Genomic DNA, 21,309 nt, shown 5'->3' with positions numbered 1-21,309 from the left:
ACAAAAGCTAGTTAATATGGATCTTTTCCATCGTTAAATGATCATAAAAATGCATACAACACAGACATGATCCACATACACTAAGTTTACGGTGTCCTTTGTGGCTTCCGGGAAAGGGATGGCAACCCAAAAACCATTGCGGCAGCAAACACGGCAGCAACACCAGCAATTCTTGCTCCAGTTCTTGATGCAACGTTTTTCATTGTAACTTGTTTGAACAGGGATGGCAATCCAAAAACCATTGCTGAAGGTTTGGGATGAGCCTTTTTCTTCATTAAATGATCATATAAAACAGAGTTCTGAAACAAAAGCACCCATGGTCAAACTGTTTCCAAAACGTGTACATAACAAGATTGCAATCAACAAATATACTTCTCAGAACAGAAGAAGGCATGTAGTCATATAGAGTGACAAACAATAACATATAAATTCCTACATAGCCAATGAAACTTTGACAAGATACACATCGCTGAAGATAAATGGAAACTTGCATCAATGGATGGGCTCAATCCTATAAACCTTGCTAAAATAGTTTTGGTAACTATCAAATTTTTGGTATATGTTTAGCGATAACGCATACATCAGACGGTATTCTCTTCCAAAAAATCAGTGATACTCAGAGGGTTGGATGGCCTCTTGGGTTTAAGCAAAACCAGATTTTGTTAAATTGGTTTTTGAGTCTAACCACGAAAACCTTTGTTCTGTTATAACTAAAACATGATTAACAAAAACAAAATTTCCTAAAATATAGAAAATGGTTTTATAAAAAATAACTACTAAATTTTCCTTAAACTATCCAACCAATTTGTATGCTAAATGCTATCCTAAGAAAATAACAACTAAAAACTCGTTTGGCTAAAACTTGGCACAAAATGTGTTTCAGTATAACTAAATAACAAAACTCATGATCCAAGCAACCACAAAGCTTCCAAATTTTAACAGGATGCATAGCCAAAAAAACATGTATTTGTGACCCGAAAGATAAGTTAATGTTTAAGTACAGCTTATTATGGGAGCAAATCAAGCAGGTCCATGGAAAACTGAAAGATTTTAAGCAACTTAAAAGATCAAAAGATAATTACACAGGGAATGTGTAAATAAGAACATTCAGTACTGAATTGTCTTTCCTAAAGCACCATGAATTATTGCAAGCCAGGAGAAGTCATAGCAACAAAAATAAGTTTCAGCTACTGTGACGTGAATAGATGTGTCAACATATTTAAGGCAATATTCTGCCTGTCCGGCCCGATACAAGAACAATTTGGTTTGTTATAGCCATTGATGGAGTTGTTTGCGTTTATTTAGACCTTAAAGCTAGAAGAAGCACAATCCGGGAAAGTGAGGGTAGCACAAGTCCCAGACAAAATTTTGGACCACAAAGAAGTGTCCACAAGATCTGTATCGATGGGCTTTGCAGGACCTGAAAAATTATATAAAAAGGATACAATTTACAACATCTAACCCACATAAGCACCCAATATATTTGTTGTCAACTTTTTAGTATTAAACTCCATCCAACCAATTTGAGCGTTTTCTTTATTTTTTTGCATCTATTACAAGGCCCGGTTTGGATTTTTTTAGGTCATGTAGAAATGAATTGTTTCATACAAAATATCTGCAGAATTCCTATGAGATTCCATTCCAAACGCAGCCTAGAGGTGCAAGTAAGTGATGTAAAAATAAAATGGAGCATAACATCCATAAACCAGTGAGCAGTTAAAATTAAGAGACTAAATCAAGTGTTACATGATTCGATTTGCTTAGTGGCCAAGTGTCGACGCTTAGTTCTCTTATGGAATTGAAGAAAGTAAGTGTGTGCAAGACCAACCGGAGTCTCCATTGGGCATGAGAGCTTGTACTCAAGGCTTCGGGCAAATGTTTCTTCAATATAATCTGTGTACTCATCCCACAAACAGAGGGCATGAGGGTCATTCTGAAAGGGCTGGCGCATCGCCAGTGCCTGGATCCTCAACTCCCTCATGGCCTTCTGCATACGTTGATGTACCCTATTGCGCTGACCCAGGCGCCATTCAACCTCCTCGTCACTCAAGCCAGACCAAGGATTATAGTTCTGCACAATGAAGAGATAGTCTTTGAGACTACAGCCTACAAGGTACACCATCCTAAAATGTATAGATTGTTTGAAATATTTACATAACACCTTACAAGTTGTTTCTCATCAAAATCGTTGTCATCATCTTCATCGTTGTCATTGTCATTGGTAGGTACCAGATTTATTATTAGAACATCTACAGAAATTGCGAAAGAATGAAAAGGTTTGTAAAATAGCACCACGCTTGATGAAGCAGCCATACTCCAATAGAAATTGCCACGTAGCTATGTTAATCTACTGTGGCACAAAGGACATGTGTAATCACATTGAGCAATCACTAGGCTTCGAAAGTTGAGACTCGACAGCACAAAAGTCACATACCATACATATTTGTAAAGTACAGAACACCACCAACAGATTACTCAGGATACAGATGATTAATTGGAATACAATTAACAACCAGACAAAGTAATTATACTGGTAATTGCATATTTGCCCAAACAACATCGATATACTGGACTGAGAAAAAAACACATCAAGATTTCCCCAATCAACACAAGGAACAAGACTTCAATCCGATCGGCCCATCACTGCTCCATAGTGGAACATGAAGGGGCTTGGCAGTCGGCACAAGCTCGGTTATAGTGTTGGATGGGGTTGAAACACGGATTTTCAGCCTTCGGCAACCACAGAGGGCAGCATTGACATCTTGGATGGCAGCAGTAAACATCAAATAGCTTTGTCTTGTGTGGGTAGATTTGTGTCAAAATCTTTGGAATTGAACATCTTACAATCGAAAAGAGGGATAAATGGATTTTCTTTTTGTCCAAATTAAATGGAATCAGTACACTGACAGGATTATTCAGATGAGTAAACATTTGATCACATGAATGACCTCAGAGAATCGGGTATTCATGATGGTTTGGTGCTGTCACCGAATAAACGGGCCACCGGATTGCCCGTTGAGGCAGTATTCACAACGCTGGACCCATATATTCAGTACCACAATCTAACGCTGGACCCATATTTAGATGGAGTCAATCATCATACACTCGACTACTCGAGGTAACCCATATTAAGAAAAACACATGGCAATCTTTCTGAAACCTGTGGAGGGTTGTTTCGCTAATTAATGTATCTGACCCATAAATGTTGACATTTTCCATCAATCATTTGCCTGGCCTGGCCATCCCTAGACCAAGAATCTCTAAAGATGAGCAGGGCACTAACACAGAGTGAGGACCATTTTTATTACAAAAGGAATGAAGAGCAAGCTCGGCACGGAAAAACAACCAAGAAAGGAACGAAGAGAAAATTTACCCCCATCACGGAGTTTGACATCTGCTTGGTCGCAAAGGGTCTTCTCTCGCAGGGTAAGGGTGAAGCAGTCGGCCGGGAGGCAGCGAATGTTAGATACACGGCGACGCAGCTCGTCAAACTAGCAAAGAACAGGGCAGCGGGATCAGACCAGATCAGGCAGACATGAGAGGGATTGTGGTTTTTCAAAAGGATAAACCATCTAGCATACCTGAAGGACGTGAGGGAACCGGAGTTTGGTGGCATAGGGCGATTCCACGTCGCGAAGGACAACATCCACGGCGTCGTCTCTCATCTCTCTCTCTTCCCTCGGGTTGGTAGGCAATAGAACACGGTGAATTCGGGACGGAGAAAGAGATTGTCGGGTACGGCGGGAAGATGGGGGTTGTGGAGTAGAAGAGGGAGGGAAGGGGATGGGACTATGAGGGTAGGGAGATGGCCCGGTGAAAGAGGGTGTGGAATCCTGTGGCGTGACCGGAGAAAGAGACGGCGTGGCGGCGGCCGGAGGAAAGATCTCTCCCATAAGGTTGTTCTCTCTCTCTCAATGATCTCGTGAAGAAGGCTCACGTAACTCTCCTTCCGGAAACGACCTAGAAGACATTCTTTCATCATAAGCATTACCTTGGGAGTATGTATTTGAACTTTTCAGTTTCATGTTCTATCCTTTATATCAATGGAACCTTCCTTATCGACAAGAACAAGACTTAGATATTCATTATAATTGAAGTTGATAGAGACAAATAAGTATTACCGGTGGCATTCACCTTTTGTTGAGAGTGTGAACTCCGACAGATGATATTGCTTCTGGAGTGTGTCAGGATTTTTATTGTGGGGATCGGTTAGATGTTTGTCTTATATATGACCGGTATGCGGGGATTCTGAAGACAATCCTCTATCTGTATAATGGTTTAGTTGAACGCTAAGTTGGACCCATTTGACAAGATTTGAAAGTATGTGGTGTATGAGGTATTTGTATGCGAACTTCTTCAAAGTTAAAAACAAAAACCTGATGAACTTTTTAAAGAGATTGTGTAGTCAGAATTAGCAACGAAAGTTCGACACCATGTGGAAAGACTAGATGAGCTGACCACAATGCAAATAGAAGAGCATGCACAGAGACCAATGAGCGAATAGGAGGACATCTCCATTGCTTTTGGTAGCCTCCCATTGGATCCTCCAGAATTGAGTAGGAGGATCAGGTCATTTGTTAAGACGTTCTCCTAGTGGATTGCAAATAAGTCAAAGGAGAAGTGGACTCTGTTGTATGACACAAACGGGGCAAGATACGAAATTATGATGACAAACTTAACTGAGGTCTACAACTGGGTTATGCGTGGTGTTAGGAGGCTGCCACTAGTCATAATTATGGGATTAATTCTGCAAGGAACCTGCAAATATTTCATGAACCGATTTGCAACAGCATCAGTGGAAATGAATGAAAGTCGCTTGATATGTGGGGACAAGTTGATTCAATGCATGGCTGATAAGACAAAGAATGCACAGATGCATTGGGTGAAGCCCATGGGGACTACACACACCGATAGGAAATTATGTGTAGGGACAAAGATTGGAGGCTGAGCAATAATGAAACATGCAGTTGTAGCTACTACAAGCCAATACTACCGCACAAGCTATGCTCTCATGTTATTGTTGCTTTTGTGCTGAGACTGACTTGAGGCATCATAGGTATGTCTCTAAGTACTTCATGAAGGAAGCTCTATTCGAGACGTGGAGCCACGAGCTATATAGATTCGGGATAATAGGTTCGTTCACAATGAATCTTGGACCAAACAAGATGTATGTTTTGGATCCCAACACGATGAAACACAATAAGGGACGTCGCAAGACCACACACATTCATAATTATATGGATAAATTCGAAACCGAGCATCATGTGAAATGATGTAGCAAGTGTAATGAAACAGTACACATTTTCAAGAGGAGTACCAAAGTTCCGTCAGGTGGCAACGATGGCAAAGCAAGTCCTTCTAACCTAGCTTCTGATGGGAGACATCCACGGCCTCATCGTGCATCTGCTTCATCCACGCACTATGAAGTTGTGTGACCTATTGTTGTCATATTGTAATGAATAATATTGTAACAAACATTGTAATGAATAATATTGTAACAAACATTGATATGTGAAATTCGTGCTATCAGACTTATTATTGTCATGTTATAACGACTTATTATGTAACCAACTATGTAAAATTCGTGCTATCAGACTTATTATGTAATGAACTATATGAAATTCGTGTTACCAGACTTATTATTATCTTGTTGTAACGATTTATGACATAACGAGCTATGTTGCTAGAAACTATTATTATTGTAGATCTAGCACATATAGGGAGTGCTTTGGGGCGCATTTGAATCCCTTGACGCCGCTTGCCTTGCCTGGTTGGGCAAGAGATCGAACGTTTGGTTGTCTTGTTTGGTGCATGCGTTTTTCATGATTTACTTCGCCATCCCGGACAAGCGAAACCACTCTTCAACGCTTGCAAGACAAGCCTTACCAAGCAAGACGAGGTGAGCTGGACGAGCAAGCCAACCAAACACACCCTTATTTATTTACTAATTGTTTGCTAATGTAAGAAATTGTGATAATATATTTTAGGAGGGTACTATAAATTTTTAGAGGAACCACTCCTCATAGTGTCACACTGGTACGAGACCTGTCCATGGTGGCAGGCCACATGGACAGCTTTCATTAGTATATATTTATAAATTTTAAAAATAGACGTATATATTTACAATTTTCGGATTTTTTTTAAAAAATCCACCAACCCTAAAGACAACCTGCACCTAGAGCATCCGCCGAGCTCCACCGTCCGCCGCCGCCGAGGGGCACACAAGAGGCTCGGAGGAGATGGAGGGGGGCTCGCCGGGAGGATTTGCAAATTTGTCCCAACGATCGTAACTCTCTCTCTCTCGTGTTTTTACTTGCTATTTTGCTTCTGTGCATCTGTAAGTGGGATTGGTTGTTTGTTTTGTAGTACTATGGGAGCGGTAGACCAGCGCAGAATTCGATCTATTCGCGAGCCTCTGTTCGGTGATGGTTGTTTCTCTGTAGTGCCAACTGGTTTGTTCGATCACGACAGCCTTTTGCGCAAAACACTCACCTCTGACGAACGCTTTGAAGCTTTCTTGCAATTCCGTGAGCAAGCATTGGAAATTGCTGCAGCCCAGCTGATCTCTGCATCCAATTCACCTGTATGTATCTTGCCCATGCTGCATAAAACCAATCAGATTGCCCATAACAATCGCTAGTGCATATATGTTGTGGTGGCGCTGGCTGTTGATAAATTCGTAATGCTTCTGTGTTCTGCAGGCTGATCTCTTCCACCTGGCTGGTGAAGAAGAGTTGGACTTTCGAGCAAGCTACGTGTATGACCCTGGAATGTTTCCTCACTACGTTTATGTATGTCGATGCTCGACTGTCTTTGCTTAATTTTATCGTTAATTTTAGTTCTTTCCATCTGCAGTGCACCTTTGAACTTCAAGCGCATCTATATCACAGACAATTTACCTCTTTTATATATGTTTTAGTTTTTCTTAGTAGCTCAACTTTTTCGTGGACACTACTTACATGACATTGTTAGTTTGGTTAGTCTTTTATCTTCTCTGCCTTACTTCGTTCTGCATAGATTTTATGCCCATTGATCTGTGAGTTAATATCTTTTGGACGCCTGACTTCATTTAATTGCAATATTGTGTATGGTTCTGTAGTCTGAACGCATGTAGTTCTTATTATTTCATTGATGGTACGTCTCCTCTCCAGGTTGGGCCTATGTTGGTTATGTAAATATAGCATTGCCCTTACTATTTGTAGGGTAACAGATGAGTCGATTACATCTGACGATCTTGGTGATACTTGTAGTTTTAGGGCATTCTTTACCTGAGCAATTGTGGACCATTGTCTTAACTAATCGTAGATCGACATGAATGCTGGATCATTTGGGTTTGTGCTCTAGCTACAACTTGCCCCATCAAAGGCAGGTCTGTTCCTCATCATCCAAACATAGTATAAAAGTGCTCCAACTTTAACCCATATGTGGTTATTGTTGAGTGCATCACTGGGGACACAGCATATATGACTAAAAGGACAAAATCATTTTTGTGTGTGTGTTCGCTTTTAGACCAGTGCATCATGTACAATTCACAAATGGATACATGGGACCAACGAATTTTGTGCCTTACCATTAATTGTGTTTTACAAAATAACAAAAGCTGGAGACGGATGACTGCAACCACACAAGTATTTGTGTTCTGTCTGCTGCTGGACAAATTATTGATGGAAGCGCATTTTAATATTATGTTGAAATGATTGGACCAGTTAAAAAATTGATATCAATAACTAGTTGGGAACTCTGCAAGCTGATAGAACCTCAGAAGACATGGTTTTGTAAAATAAAATAAAACCTTGCAAGTATGTGGACACAAGCCTGAGTGGTCCGGAAGAGATGCAGCGGGTTGAAGTGTTTGGGTGGCTGCATAATCTTTTACAAGTTAGTCCGTCAGAGCAGCGGTTCACAGTAAAGGTTATGATTCCTAGGTTGCGTGAAAACGGGTGGCAATGGGAGCTTAGTGAGGTCAAAAAAATTACACATTTATATTGTTTATTTCTCTGCAGATATATTGAATTTGCACTAAGTGGACACTTGGCGCAGTTAGTTTAGGGGCAGCATATATGCCTTATGGTTTATGTGCAAAGCAAGGATTTTTATGACTAGGATGACTTGCTGGATCCAGTGAGTTCAGTTGGAACTTAGAGTGTTTCCTCATGTTCATATCAACTTCTTAGTTCTAGTGTTAAAACCCAGTTTCATCATCGGTGGTGGAAGTATAGCAGGAAGACGCTACCCACTACCGCAGAATATACGACTGAAACTGCAATTATTTTTGGGTCATCCCTTGTTTTTTTCTTTTTGGAAGTTCTTGTTGGTTTGAACTAAAGTGAATGTGAATTATGCCCATCAACTTTTCTTATACCCTCGTGGTCTTTGAATGTCACAAATGTTCCACTGATTTGTTCATGGTCTTTGAAAAATTCTGACTAGGTGAAACCCTCGATGGGTGCTGTTGATTATGTTTTGAGTTGTGGATCAAGTTGGTCAATATTTTTTTTCGATGATTGGATTCATTGTTATATTATCTTACATGCATTTATATGTGTTTGTCTGTATCAGCTTTTGTATGTGTAGAGTTATGATAACTAATGGTGAATCCATGATGTTCATGATTCTTATCTTAGGTCTCCCCTCGAAAATTTATTGTTGCAGGACAATGACTTGACTTCACAAAGATTGTATTATGTTTATAGATCTTTTGCCTTTCAAAAAAGTCTTCTGAATCTTGACTTTATTCAGGTGTATGTCAATTTCTTTATATTTTGACATTTGTGCTGTATTACATTGAACATATTGATACTCAGTTCATACTTTTTGCAGAAGAACAGTGATTGTGAAGAAGTATTAAAAATACTTAAATCTTCAACTCAATGGTCTGAGCTGCAAGATAGTCAGCTAAGAACTCTTTTACAGGTACTTGTTGTCATATGTTTTACCAGATGAGAGTGCCCAATTTTGTCCTGTAATATAGCTATTTTCTTTTGACAGAGGCATATGAACCTTTTGAAGGAACATCATGAGATGTCACAATTGGACTCAAATACCAGAGGCACCAGCAGATCTGAGGTATAGAATTAGCAATCTTCAACCATGATACTGGATTTGTGTATACCAGGATTCAAATCAAAATCATAAATATCATCATACAGTTTTCTTATGGTTTGCACTATGTTAACAAAAAATGGCAAAAACTATTGACACATCTTTTCACCCATGAATGCTAACATCTTGCTGGTCATATTTTAAGTTATTGCTTATTTCTCTTCTCCCATTGCAAGCCTTCTAACTGGTATAGGTGTAATTCCCTACCAGGTTTGTAAGGCTGTTCTATCCCATTTCGTTCAAAAGCATTGATTTTCTGTCCAAGTTGTACTTATGTCGGAGTAAGTTTGTCTAGTAACACTTTTCTTTTGATGTCTCGGGAACCATATTAAGTTAGCACAATGAAAATGCTTTGTCAACAAAGAGTGTAGCCAATTTCTACTATGCAACTGGAGGAGAAAGGCCCCCACCTGGCTCATATTAAAAAATATTAGAATAATAATGGGTCAGTTACATACTGAAATAGGAGGTTGAGGGCATGGATGAAAAATTTAATCCAAGGAACTTATTGCTCTAATAATTCTGTCTTCAGCCGTAATTCTCATCTCTAAAGCTTGCTTTATTGAAGCAGTGAACCCATTGTGCTCAACCACATACTGTAGCTGTGTAGCATCTCGTGACTTATTTGGTGATAATCTGGAGAAGCACCTGAAAGAGTATGAAGGTGGGGAGAATACTCGGCTTAATGTGGTCAATGTATTGCTTGAGCCTCGAGGGCGGATTATATAGAGTTACAAGACTTGGAGGGCAAGAAGCTTCATAGAGATGAGATGGAAACTAATCCTGCCCTACCATAACAGCCGGATTCTTTCGGATGCTTTACCATATACTCTAACAGCGCCATGGTGTCTTGGACTGCGCTCGGCGCTTCTATTATGTTGTGATTATTATAATTGAGGGTGCACATAATCTGGAGGTTTGTCTACTTGCAAAAAGATTCATATGCATGAACTGTCGGACAGCTCATAGTAAGAGATCAGACCACTGACAATTTTACAGACTTAGAGAATTAGGACCACTCCTAGTGAAGCGCCCTGAGTCATCCTCGGTGCTTAAAACTTTATTATACCGGTCCTTAGATTAGTCACTAGTAAATACAAATATTACAACAGATGATACCACAATCATACAACAAGGGGAGTGGTGAAATAGATCCACCATCCTTATAATACATAAAGGAATCATGCGATCAATAGGATCCACGTCATTAGAGTGCACAGTAGAAACAGCATGGTAACACGTCACTTTCACAGGCAACTCGGGTGCGGACGCGACCAAGGCTATTCGTCAGCCTCACCATCGACATCGGTGAAGTCCGGATCTTCCTCTGTAATTACAAGCAAGGGTAAATACAAACATACTCAGCAAATCCCAACTCTTGCCCTACATCAAGGGGGTATAAATACAGTATTGACAAGGGTGAGGCTATAAGCTTAACATTTGCGGAAAGCCAAGTTTACCCATGCAATGGTTCATTTTCATAAAGCAGGTTTTGTGAGAACACTATATCATCAATATCAAATGAAGGAGGGATTCAGCCGTGGTGGAAAGTTACCAGGGTCCCAAGTTTTAATGTTGCCTGGACATTCTATCCACAACAACCCACGGTAAACTGCCGGACCTATTTCCAAAAACGACACACCTTGCCAACTCACACTGCAAGGAAACATACACATCTCATGCTAGTTGTTGTGACCGAACCGTAGTTCGTCCATGACCGTGGACATAGCTACTCGAATAGTTTAACCTCTGCAGAGTGGTACACTTTACCCACAAGTTGAGTTTAACAACAAACCACCGTCGTGACAGTACGACTCAACAAAGCCATTACCCACCATAACATTATCCCACTAGCCATCTACGAGAGCTAACCAGGGGTTCCTGACCTATACTAGGCCTCGAACCAGGTTGACAAGCCTGCACCCGCTTGCACTTGCTCCGTGGTCTCCCATTGCACACCTGCCTCCGGACAACCAGTAGACTAGCTGGTGGGGTTAGGCTAAGCCCTGCCTCATACAGGGTCGAGTGGCTGTACGGTGAAAACTAGGTAGGATGTCACACCAACTCAGTCCTTAATCGAGCCAATGCAAGCATCTCCACAATAAGCCTGTCACACAGTCAGCACTTAAACTCCCAAGGTATTTCCGGTGGGAACCCTTATTTACCCCAGCTCTAACAGGTTCTCTGTTGTTATCAATATCTGATAAACCTTCCCATCCTAACAACTCACACAACACCCAAGCACTGAGTTTCACACAATTCGCAAAACTAATTAGGATTAAGCATGAAATACCAATAAAGTATATAGTCCTAAGCATACTAGTAACAAAGTGACCGTCTTAGCGTAATTAAAGTTGCCGAGACGAATATCCTAGGGTTACCAAGGTTAGATTCGGAATGATAACAATTAGGCTGGCTAATTTACAATAGGGCATAACTAGATCAATAATTCAAACTATGCCGATAAGTAATACTTCATGCAATTATTTGGTGGAAAACGGCTGCTACGGGTTGTGGTGATAAATCTGGATACAATATGATCAACGAGGGAAACGGATTGAGACTTGCCTCCGCTAAAGTCCTCGAAGGGGTCCTGCTCAAAGTCTTGCGTTCCCGGCTCCTCCTTGAACTCTCCGGTCTTTAAAGCGCGGCACACAAACAACACAAATACATAAAAACAAAGCACAAGGTAAATTCCAAAAATTATGAACCGATGGAAATGGATAGAATCTGAATTTAGATGATTATCGGTGAAAGAATCGTCAAAATCGGAGTTGAAATGGGGGAGATGTGGGCTTCGGAAGCTTGCCAGAAAATAAATTCAGGAAAATGAAAAGGGGAGAATATTCCTTGGAAAAAGAATTTTCAGCAAATAGGAAAATGTTATTGTGCTTGCACTGTTCATTTGGCTTTGTACTGTGTATTTGGGCCGATACCGCGCTATTGGGCTGGCTCGGGTTGATGGGCCGCAGTTAGGCTATTATTGTGCCGAGGCAGGTCGCTCGGGTGTGTAGGCTACTGGGCCGTGGCGGCCTAGTCCGGCCTAGGGGGAGGCGGCGCCTAGCCGAACGGGTACCGTGCGGCGCCACCGCTCGGTCGTTGGCTCACACTGGCAAACACGCCGGAGCATCGCTGGAACGAGCCTCTCGGCCACCGCTCATGACGGCGAATGCACGGGGAGAGAGGGGAGGATGGGGAATCCATTACGCATGGTGTTCGAGCGAGGGGAGGAATGGGGACGGCTGGCGGCGTGCCGCCATGGCTACGATTCGGGGAGCTCAGTGGAGGCCGAAGGAGGGGAGAGGAGTACATGAGAGGGTGGAGGAGGTTGAGGTGGTGCTTTGGGCGGTGTGATGGCGGTGGATTTGGTCCGGCCAGGAAGATCGAGGGAGAGGGGGAAAGCTCGGCTCGGCGGGGAGAGAGAGAGAGAGAGAGAGAGAGAGAGAGAGAGAGAGAGAGAGCAGTGAGGGAGGGAGAGAAGAGGAGAGCGGAGCTTGCCTCAGTGGCTCGGTGAGCGACGGTGAGGTGCGAAGGAGCGAGCGGTGGGGCTTTTATAGCCAGGCGGAGGAGAGGAAGTGGGGTCCGGCGAGGACGCTCGTGCGGTACGGTATGTGCGTTTGTCAACGAGCGATAGTGCCGGCAGTGTGGAGGTTTTGACACGCATGGCGTGCGGCGGAAGAAAGTTGAGCTCGGCAGTCGAGGCAGCGGCGCTTTTCTTCACCCGTGCTCGTGTTGGCGTGGTTTCCGGACGCGGTCGTCGAGCGCGGCGACCGTGAGAGAGAGAAGCGGCGGGGTAGAGATGGTGTGAATGATGACTTCGATGGCGGTACGGTGCTGCAGAGGTGGAGCTGGGCGGGCGGTGGTGGTTGGCTTGGCGGCGGGGTCCAGCGGCCAGCGACTCGGGCGTGAGCACGAGCGGCGGGCGCGAGAGGAAGAAGAAGGAAGGGGATAGGTCGCCTGGGCCGATCGGGTGGGAAGAAAGAGAGAAAAGTAGAGATGGGCCGGAGGGTGAGCTGGGCTACGGAGAAAAGGAAAAGAGAGATGGACTACGGGGAAAAACGGGCTGGGATTTCAAATTGAGCCCAAGGAAGGGGATGCGAGAGAAGAGTTTGAAAATTATTTGGATTTGATTTCTTTTGAAAATGATTTCTGATTTTGATTTTTGCTGAAAATTTGGGATGTTACACCTAGTATTTTATTCGGTGTTGTTTTGGTACATATAACCATTGCCTATTCGTCTTCAATCTTTTTTCAATCCAATTCAGTTGTGGTCCAATATAATGTATATCCAAAATTATATTAGGCCAACTCTAACGGAGTCGGTAAACGATCGGCAAAACACTATGCTCGGTACTTTTGCCGATTATGGTTCCCGTATTCCTCTCCAACAGCTATTCCAAACCTGCTTTTTCGCTGCTACAAGCAGGATGAAAATGGGGATCGGCAAATTTGCGGCCAAGAACAGGATCCCTCAACACTGTAGCTAGAGTATGCGTGTGGGTCCGAGGGAAGGAGGAGTAATAGAAGATAGGAAATAAAGTAGCTGTTGGAGATGGAAAAAAATAGGAGATGTTGTAATAGTGTTATAGGGAATGTATTTTTAAAGTTTCTGTTGGAGATGGGCTTAGTCACTTTTCCACTTCTCTGTACCATCTGTGCAATCGGTATTCGTGCAGCCTTTCCCAAAAGAGTTCGTCAGAATCAGTCCTCTGTTGTGTTTATTCTCTTAAGTGATTTTAGATGTGGAACAAAGAACAGTTTTAGGGGATTTTATTGTTTCTTGCCCATGCACGTGGCATGCAGTTTTTTCATGTTACGCTTTTTTGGTTCAATTGTGCAGTCATTCAAAAATTTTGCTTTGGAGAAGATCAATTCAGAGCTGAGTTCAGAATTAGATGAACTTCAACTTGTGGATGACTGGGTAAGATTCATGCAGTTGCATCGCAGCTTCATTATGAATATGATATAGTTCTTCACTGCTTCTGGTGGTATTTACTTTTTATGCATAATTTGTAGGCGTTTTTGAATCAATACTGCAAGTTTACGAAATTAAATATTCTTGCAAGAAAATGTGACTCTGAGGCACAAATGGCTGATATTGTTATTCTTGAAGAGGTAAGTTTTCTGCTGTTTGTCTTAACTACGTAGACAACTAGACATGATATATTACTAAGAATATATAAGACATCTGATAAAAGGAATAAGAATTCTTTTTGTCATATTGTACCACTGTTTGACTCTTCTTGCCGTTGATTTATAGAGATTGTTAAGGGGGTTCTTATTTCTTTTTTATTTGCATGTTCTCTTTCATCTCATATCCTTGTCTCAATCCGCCTGTTGATTTTTCACGTTCTCCAGTCTGTCAAGGTGTATTCTTCTTTTCCCTTGTTATATGCATGTTCTATTGCATGCCTATCATAGTTGTATTCAGCTTGTTAATTTTACGGAAGCAGCTTTCTCCTGTCCTTTTTCCCTTTATTTGTCCAATCAACCCGCTGTACAGTAGCTTGGGGACTCAGCAATCCATGGTGGCTGCAAGCAAGGCGTGCAGTGTCTAAGTAATGTCATTGCCTCCTGTTGCTTTGGATCATCCCCACGTCATCGATGTGCAATCTATTCCATTCCCCTTCTGAGGAAGAAAAGAGTACCTAGATCTGCATCTACTAAGTATACCCTGAAATTCATGTTATCATCCGGTCTTTCCCAAAGCTAGGATTTCTTCTCTAACTCTTTCTGATTTGGCCAATTCAATCTCACCTGATGCTTGCTTCGTAGTAACCACCTCATGGGTGAGAAGGGCTACTCCACAATTTGATGAGGGTGTGCAACATAGGATTTCCTGTTTTTATGGTTGTAATCTCCGGTACTCATACAAGTTTGTTGGTGCATGGAAAAATAGTGTTTCCCTGCAACAAAATAAGAAGAGGCACTGAATACGCCCTTCAATAATTTTACACATGCTAAACAGAGATTCACTTCACCAGTTAATAATAATACACACCTTTGAAACACCTAGAATATGTATTCCAGGCCGCCTTCATGGCCCTGTGAAGAGCATTTTGTGTTCTTGCCGCAGGCAGTACCAATAAGAGATGGGTATATGAAGGAGCACATGTCTTCTGGAAGCCCAATAGAAAGTAAGCTAGCTATCGCAAAACAGAAGGCCAAGGAGTCAATGGAGGGTTGCATGGGTTCCTTGCGTCGAATGAATCCGCGGTTTGGAAGGGGCACTGCTCGTGGTAAGGCTGCATTTTTTGCTTTCAGTACATTTGCAGCTGTTGCATCGGCAACTTGGAAGATAAGGAGGGAGCACAGCTAGCCGTGTAGCTGGTCTCTGCAAAGATACAGTCAACTCATGTTTGACATCTGCATCCTGTATAATATTTAGTATTATTTACTCTTTTAGGCCAGGTTGTATCAGAGTGCCATGTGTAATAGGATTGGTAAAATTATGTAGAATAATCCACTTAATTCAAGATTTCTTCTTCCCATTTTGTGTCTGGTGTTTGAGAGGTTCAAACATAGTGCTGTTTCTTCTCCAAACTAACTAGAATTTTCCGTTCCATAGGGTTACCTTTTTTTTCCGGAACCGAAACAGGAGATGTCCTATTGTGATTTCTTCTTCTTCTTTGCAGGCCGAGTAATCTGAACCTAATCGTTGAACTCTAAGAAATTAATTTAGAAAATACAACTGCAAGTCAAATACGTCCCATCTACAAGTCAGCATATACCGATAGGGGCATGTTCATCAATTCAATCATAATCCTCTTTCAGGAATCATAATCCAACTAGAAAGATGGCTCAGCTTGCGGCGCACCTGGAGCCCAGCCCACTGGGGTGTATCCAACGTCTTTTGAGCTTGATTTAGATTGCAGTTGCAGCGTGCGTCCTGACGACTTTGGTAAGCTATGGGCAGAGGAATGCGTCAATAGGCATCGGGGCAGAGTCGGAGATATACGGTAGGACATAAAGGTGTTTGTCTGGCAGTCAACCTGCTCTTAACCCATCTCCAACAGCTACCTCAAATTTTCATCTTTAAAAATACTACAACATTCCCTATCACTATTACAGCATCTCTTATTTTTTTTCATCTTCAGTAGCTGCCTCATTTCCTACCTTGTACTTCTATTTTTCTCTCTCCAAACCTGCTGTCAGTCTCTGTAAACAGTACTACTACAGTACTCGTATAAAACGTTTGCTAATTTACTGTCGGGCGTGGTCTACTGCCCACCCGTCCCACACGCTGAGCCCGCGTCCCGTACCTCATGCGCGCTCCCATGCCCTCCCACGCGCACCCGCGCCCCCACAGCGTCCCGTTTCCCGCCGCGTGTAAAGCAAATCAAACGCAACTAAATTGAGAACACAAAGGCACAAATGGGTTCAATACGGCCCAGTCCAAGTGTCCAACCATGTAAATGTTACTACAATTTCCACACTACTTATTCGAATCCAAGGCCAGGTTGCCCCCCCCCCCCCCCACCCCCAAAGAATAATCAACATCGGGCTTGCTCCCAATTGAAGCTCCAAACCAAGTCAGCTAAATCTCAAACAAACCATGCATCAAACTTCTTGTATGTTTACAGCTTCTCTGTACCCTACACTGAATGACACTTGACATATATTTCATTTTAAAAATAAAAATAAAAAGAGGAACCAACAACCTTGCACTCCACCACCAATATGCATCTCAATTCACCCTCACGACGCCGCGACGCTCTCCACCTTGGGCACGTCGACGGGGAAACAGTGGATTTCCTCCGCCCACGGGTTGCCGCCGGCCTTCTCCTTGGCCGGGTCGATGGTCCGCAGCGCGCGCCACACCGCGCTGTTGCACTTGAACCCGGACCCGAACGCGATCTGCCACGCGCGGTGGCCGCGCCGCACCCGCCCCTGCGCCTCCGTGTACGCCAGCTCGTACCACAGCGAGCTGCTCGACGTGTTCCCCCACCGGTACAGCGTCATCCGCGACGGCTCCATGTGCCACCCGCTCAGCTCCAGGTTCTTCTCGATCGTGTCCAGCACGGCGCGCCCCCCGGCGTGGATGCAGAAGTGCTCGAATGCCATCTTGAAGTCCGGGATGTACGGCTTGATCCTGAGGCCCAGGACCTTCTTACCGATGAGCGACGCCAGGAAGAGGATCTGCTCGGACATGGGCAGCACCAGCGGGCCGAGCGTCGTGATGTTGGTCTTGAGCGCCTCGCCGGCGACGGCCATGAGGTCCTTGGACAGCGCCACGCCCACGCGGCCCGTCTCGTCCTCCTCCTGGAACACGCACTGGTACGCGCGGTTGTCGGCGCCGTGGTGGGTGCGCACCGTGTGCACGAGCTGGTACTTGGCGCGGCGGCGGTCGGCGCCGCGGTTGGTGAGCAGCACGGCGGCGCCGCCCATCCGGAAGAGGCAGTTGGACATGAGCATGGAGCGGTTGTTGCCCCAGTACCAGTTGAGCGTGATGTTCTCCATGCTCACCACCAGCGCGTACGTGTTCCGGTGCACCTGCACGCACGAAACCATCAAGAGGTCAGCTTGTTATCGCGACCAGTCGTCAACCCGTGCATTCGCGCGCTTCCGAGACAGTGATTCCCAACTACTAGTATTGATGACTGGTATGCACTGCGCGAGAGCTTTCTGTCAGCTAGCTGTCGTCATCAATGGCGAGGGCAGTGAGCCGGTGACCACTGACCACCCTGCAGTGCTCGCAGGCGATACGTGCAGCAGCCTGAACTGCATTGATTCGGACGAGCTACCGACCGCCGTGCAGTCGCCATTAACGTTAAGAGAGAAAAGGAAAGGAACGGATGGGAGGAAGAAGCAGTGTTGGACTGGTGATCATCAGCTGGTCGCACACGTCAACGCTCTCGGCTCTTCTAGATGCTCAAGGTAACGCTCCCTGCCGGGACCGTTTCGTGTGACTGGACTAGGGCTATCAATGAACCTCGACAAAAGATCGAGCCAAACTTGAATGAGCCTACGATGGCGGCTAAGCTTGGGATGAGCGAGTAGGCTTGAGTTCGGCTCATGTAAGCTCGGTAACAGAAGAAACCTCGTAAAACAAGGGTTATGCTAAAACAGAGAGAACAAATATTATGTCAAATTAATAGGCTTTAAGATGATCTCTCTTCCAATCTTTACAATATCTATTTAAGTCTCAAACCTCGAAGATATCTAAGAAAAATTAAGACAGCATAGATTTGTTAGGATAGTAAAATTAATAAAAATCGCAATACTCATTAACTCAAGCTTTATCGAGCTTCGCAAGCCTTGACCCATGCTCGAGTTTGTCTCATTTTGAGACGAGCCGATTGAATGAGTCAAACTCGAATAGTTCATGAGCTTTGAGTTTTTTTTTACAGCCCCAGACTGCACAGAGCAGGGCAAGCTGGGCTGCTGGAGAGCTGCTGACCTTGAGTACAGGCACATAAGCGTTTGATAATCAATATCGCCGAAAGAACATAAATGTGCAGGCCCAATTAGTGGTTCTTGGTCAGGGTGATCTGGAAGTGGAACTGATCGTTGGCAATTTTCTGAAAAAGAGTAAATTTTATCCCGAACAAGAATATGTATGTTTTGTTGGCCCTATCTAGGAGTAGTTAATGGTAGTACCTTCGTTCAAAAATATACACTGCTTTGGGATTCATACCCCTGAACAGCTTTGATTAGGAACACACAAGAAAATATTTGGTTTGATTGTGGTACTATTAATTAATTTCAAAGTTAAGGTAGGTTTGTTTTACCTTCAGATTGTGAGGATCCAATATATTTTTTAAATCAGTGAGAACTCCTTTCTATAATTTTATAGTATAATTTAGCTCTTGCTTCGTGAATTATGAGAATCAAATTTTATATTATACTAAGATCTATAATTAAAATAAAAAATAAATAAGACCTAAATAGCTAATTTGTTAAGTTAATCACAATTTCATGGATCAAATTTTCCTACCAATCTTTCAACTACTGCACGAGCGAGAGCAAACTGTCCTCTAATTTTCAACATAGTGCGCAATATAGGCCGTTCGTTCCCGGATCATCGGTGCCTTTGCGCGGTCGCTGAGCCACCCTAGCTCTCACTTAGCTCTCGATCGCAAAGGCAAAAATCCGAACGAACTATAGCAGCTATCCGCCTGTGCTAATCACTATGATTACGCTTCACTAATCCCAGCTGTTAACCAATGCTAAGGATGATTAAGCTTATCAAGCTTGATTAGTGCTAGCAAGTTAATTACCTGGAGCAGCTGCTTGGCGAGGTCGATGGAGATGAGCCCGGCGCTACACCCCATGCCGCCGAGGTTGTAGCTTGCGACGTTCCCGCGGAGATTGTAGTGGTTGACGATCATCGCAGAGAGCGACGGCGTCGGGTTGAAAAGGCTGCAGTTCACGACGATGATCCCGATGTCTCTGGCCCGGACGCCCGTCTTGGCGAGCACCTGGTCGATGGCGCCGAACATGACGGTCTCCGCCTCGGCGCGGGCCTCCGCCATGCACGGGTTGGGCGGCGAGTTGAGCACCGCCTTGGGGAAGTAGGTCCCCTGACCCAGCCCGGACCGCTCGAGGATCTTCCTCTGGAAGGCGAGGTTGTCGTCGGTGAAGACGCCGGCCGCCGCCGACTGCCGCATGAAGGTTTCCCGGGTGACCGTGTGCTCTGGCCCCGGCTTGTAGCACGCGAAGTCCAGCAGGTACACCGCGCGCGGGCGGCGCATGAGGTAGGCGGTGGCGAGGACAGCGCAGACGCCGAGCAAGGCGATGGAGAGGGGCAGGTTGGCGGTGAGGGATGTTTGCAAGGCGGCGAGGTCGGACGCGGTGAGACGGGGGAAGCGCAGAGCGAGGACAGCGGCCACCGGGGCGAGGAGGAGGTACAGAGCGTTGGAGACGGCGAGGTGGTAGCACAGCTTGAGCTTACTCGGCCGGTGTCGAGCGTTCTCGATGACACCGCCGCCGCCGGTGGTGGTTTTTTCTTGGCTGCTCATGGCTGCGAGCTGAAGGATGTGCGGGTTCGAGGTCGAGGAGAGGGCGTGTGTGTGTGGAAGGTGGGGTTGAGAGGTGGGGCATGCATATATAGGGGTCGCCGGGGATAGGAGGAGCTAGCGAGCACGGCGAGGTGGGTGCAACCACCGGAGCGACCATTAAGACGGTGGTGACACAACTACATAAAAGTTTATTAGTGTCGATTGAAAAATAATTTCGCTGCTGATTTTTTAACTGACACTTTTAAATCGGTACTGATAGTGTTAACTATCAGTATTGATTGCTCACCCATATAAATACTATTTTCAGTAATAAAAAAGAGAAAAATGGTAGCAGCAAGAGCGGCAGCTGAGTTGGTTCGGATGTCGCTCCCACTGTCGCCACTACCGCCAGCTCTGATCATATACTCACCTCAAACACAAGAATATAATCTCACCATATACACATCTCTGTCGGTATACAAGAACACAATCTCATGCATATACTCATGTCATCCAAATACTCATCTCCGCCGGTACACATGAAGATAATCTTGTCCATATATTTATCTCATCTATATACTCATCTCAAACACAAGAACACAATCAAATCGAATGAAAATAATACAAAGAGGGAGATTCAGTACGCGCCCGAGCCGCACGTCGCTCCTGCGCTCGAGCCGCACACCGCTCGGAGGCTAGCCTTCACCCTCTCCTATGCCCGAGCCACCCGCCGCCCAAGTGCGCTTTGTGGCCGTGGAGGAAAGAAAAGAGATAAGAGAGAGAGAGGAGGAGGAGGAGGATGGCGGCGTCCCCAAATCAAGAGAGAGGAGGAGATCCAGTTCGAGAGAGAGGGAGAGAGGGGAGGTAGGAGTGGCGGCTGGGAGCTTGCAGAGCTTGGCGCTCTTGATGAGCAAGTACTCGATGAGTGGGCTACTGCTCTTCGGAGGCAGAGGGAGGGAGATAGAGGAAGAGATAAGGTGGAGAAAGGGGGAGGGAGGAGACGAAGAGATAAAGTACGCGAGCTAAGCCGAATAGATGTGAGTTAAGTTAAAACATCATTTAAAATAAATTTTAGGTACGTTTGTATCAGTGCTAGTTCTTAGCGATTCTACCATAGTGTATACACGGGAGTTTAAGAACGGGTACTGATATAATTTTTATTAAACCGATACTTAATAAGATATTACTTTTATCCATTCTATAATAGTGCGAGAGGTGGGCGTTGGGAGATGGCAGGTTCGGCTCGAGTAAATGCGCGCGCGCGTGT

At 44.3% G+C, this 21,309-nt stretch overlaps 3 protein-coding genes across 4 annotated transcripts; 1 reads left to right on the top strand and 2 right to left on the bottom strand.

The window, feature by feature from the left end:
* Positions 1-14: 14 nt before the first annotated feature.
* Positions 15-3,694, bottom strand: LOC133900701 (uncharacterized). Its single transcript, XM_062341913.1, has 5 exons — positions 3,582-3,694; positions 3,374-3,491; positions 2,167-2,249; positions 1,829-2,071; positions 15-299 (listed from the first exon to the last, which is right to left on the bottom strand). Exons 1-5 carry the CDS (start codon positions 3,663-3,665, stop codon positions 87-89), a joined length of 741 nt encoding a protein of 246 aa, XP_062197897.1. The 5' UTR covers positions 3,666-3,694; the 3' UTR covers positions 15-86.
* Positions 3,695-6,144: 2,450 nt separating this feature from the next.
* LOC133900053 (uncharacterized) lies at positions 6,145-15,586 on the top strand. 2 transcript variants are annotated; one of them, XM_062341137.1, is made up of 9 exons: positions 6,145-6,286; positions 6,367-6,583; positions 6,702-6,791; positions 8,653-8,739; positions 8,821-8,913; positions 8,989-9,066; positions 13,943-14,023; positions 14,119-14,217; positions 15,179-15,586. In XM_062341137.1, the coding sequence occupies exons 1-9, from the start codon at positions 6,240-6,242 to the stop codon at positions 15,419-15,421; spliced, it is 1,035 nt and encodes a 344-aa protein (XP_062197121.1). In that variant the 5' UTR covers positions 6,145-6,239; the 3' UTR covers positions 15,422-15,586. The 2 variants fall into 2 exon arrangements, with proteins under 2 accessions (XP_062197121.1, XP_062197122.1); XM_062341138.1 differs by lacking the exon at positions 8,653-8,739.
* Positions 15,587-16,640: 1,054 nt separating this feature from the next.
* LOC133900357 (3-ketoacyl-CoA synthase 20-like) lies at positions 16,641-20,138 on the bottom strand. Its single transcript, XM_062341464.1, has 2 exons — positions 19,323-20,138; positions 16,641-17,595 (listed from the first exon to the last, which is right to left on the bottom strand). Exons 1-2 carry the CDS (start codon positions 20,061-20,063, stop codon positions 16,801-16,803), a joined length of 1,536 nt encoding a protein of 511 aa, XP_062197448.1. The 5' UTR covers positions 20,064-20,138; the 3' UTR covers positions 16,641-16,800.
* Positions 20,139-21,309: the final 1,171 nt, after the last annotated feature.

This window comes from Phragmites australis, chromosome 19, assembly GCF_958298935.1.
Source record: "Phragmites australis chromosome 19, lpPhrAust1.1, whole genome shotgun sequence".
In the NCBI taxonomy this organism is placed as follows: domain Eukaryota; kingdom Viridiplantae; phylum Streptophyta; class Magnoliopsida; order Poales; family Poaceae; genus Phragmites; species Phragmites australis.
Note: the sequence above shows the minus strand (reverse complement) of the source record. Positions and strands in the feature narration are given on the sequence as shown.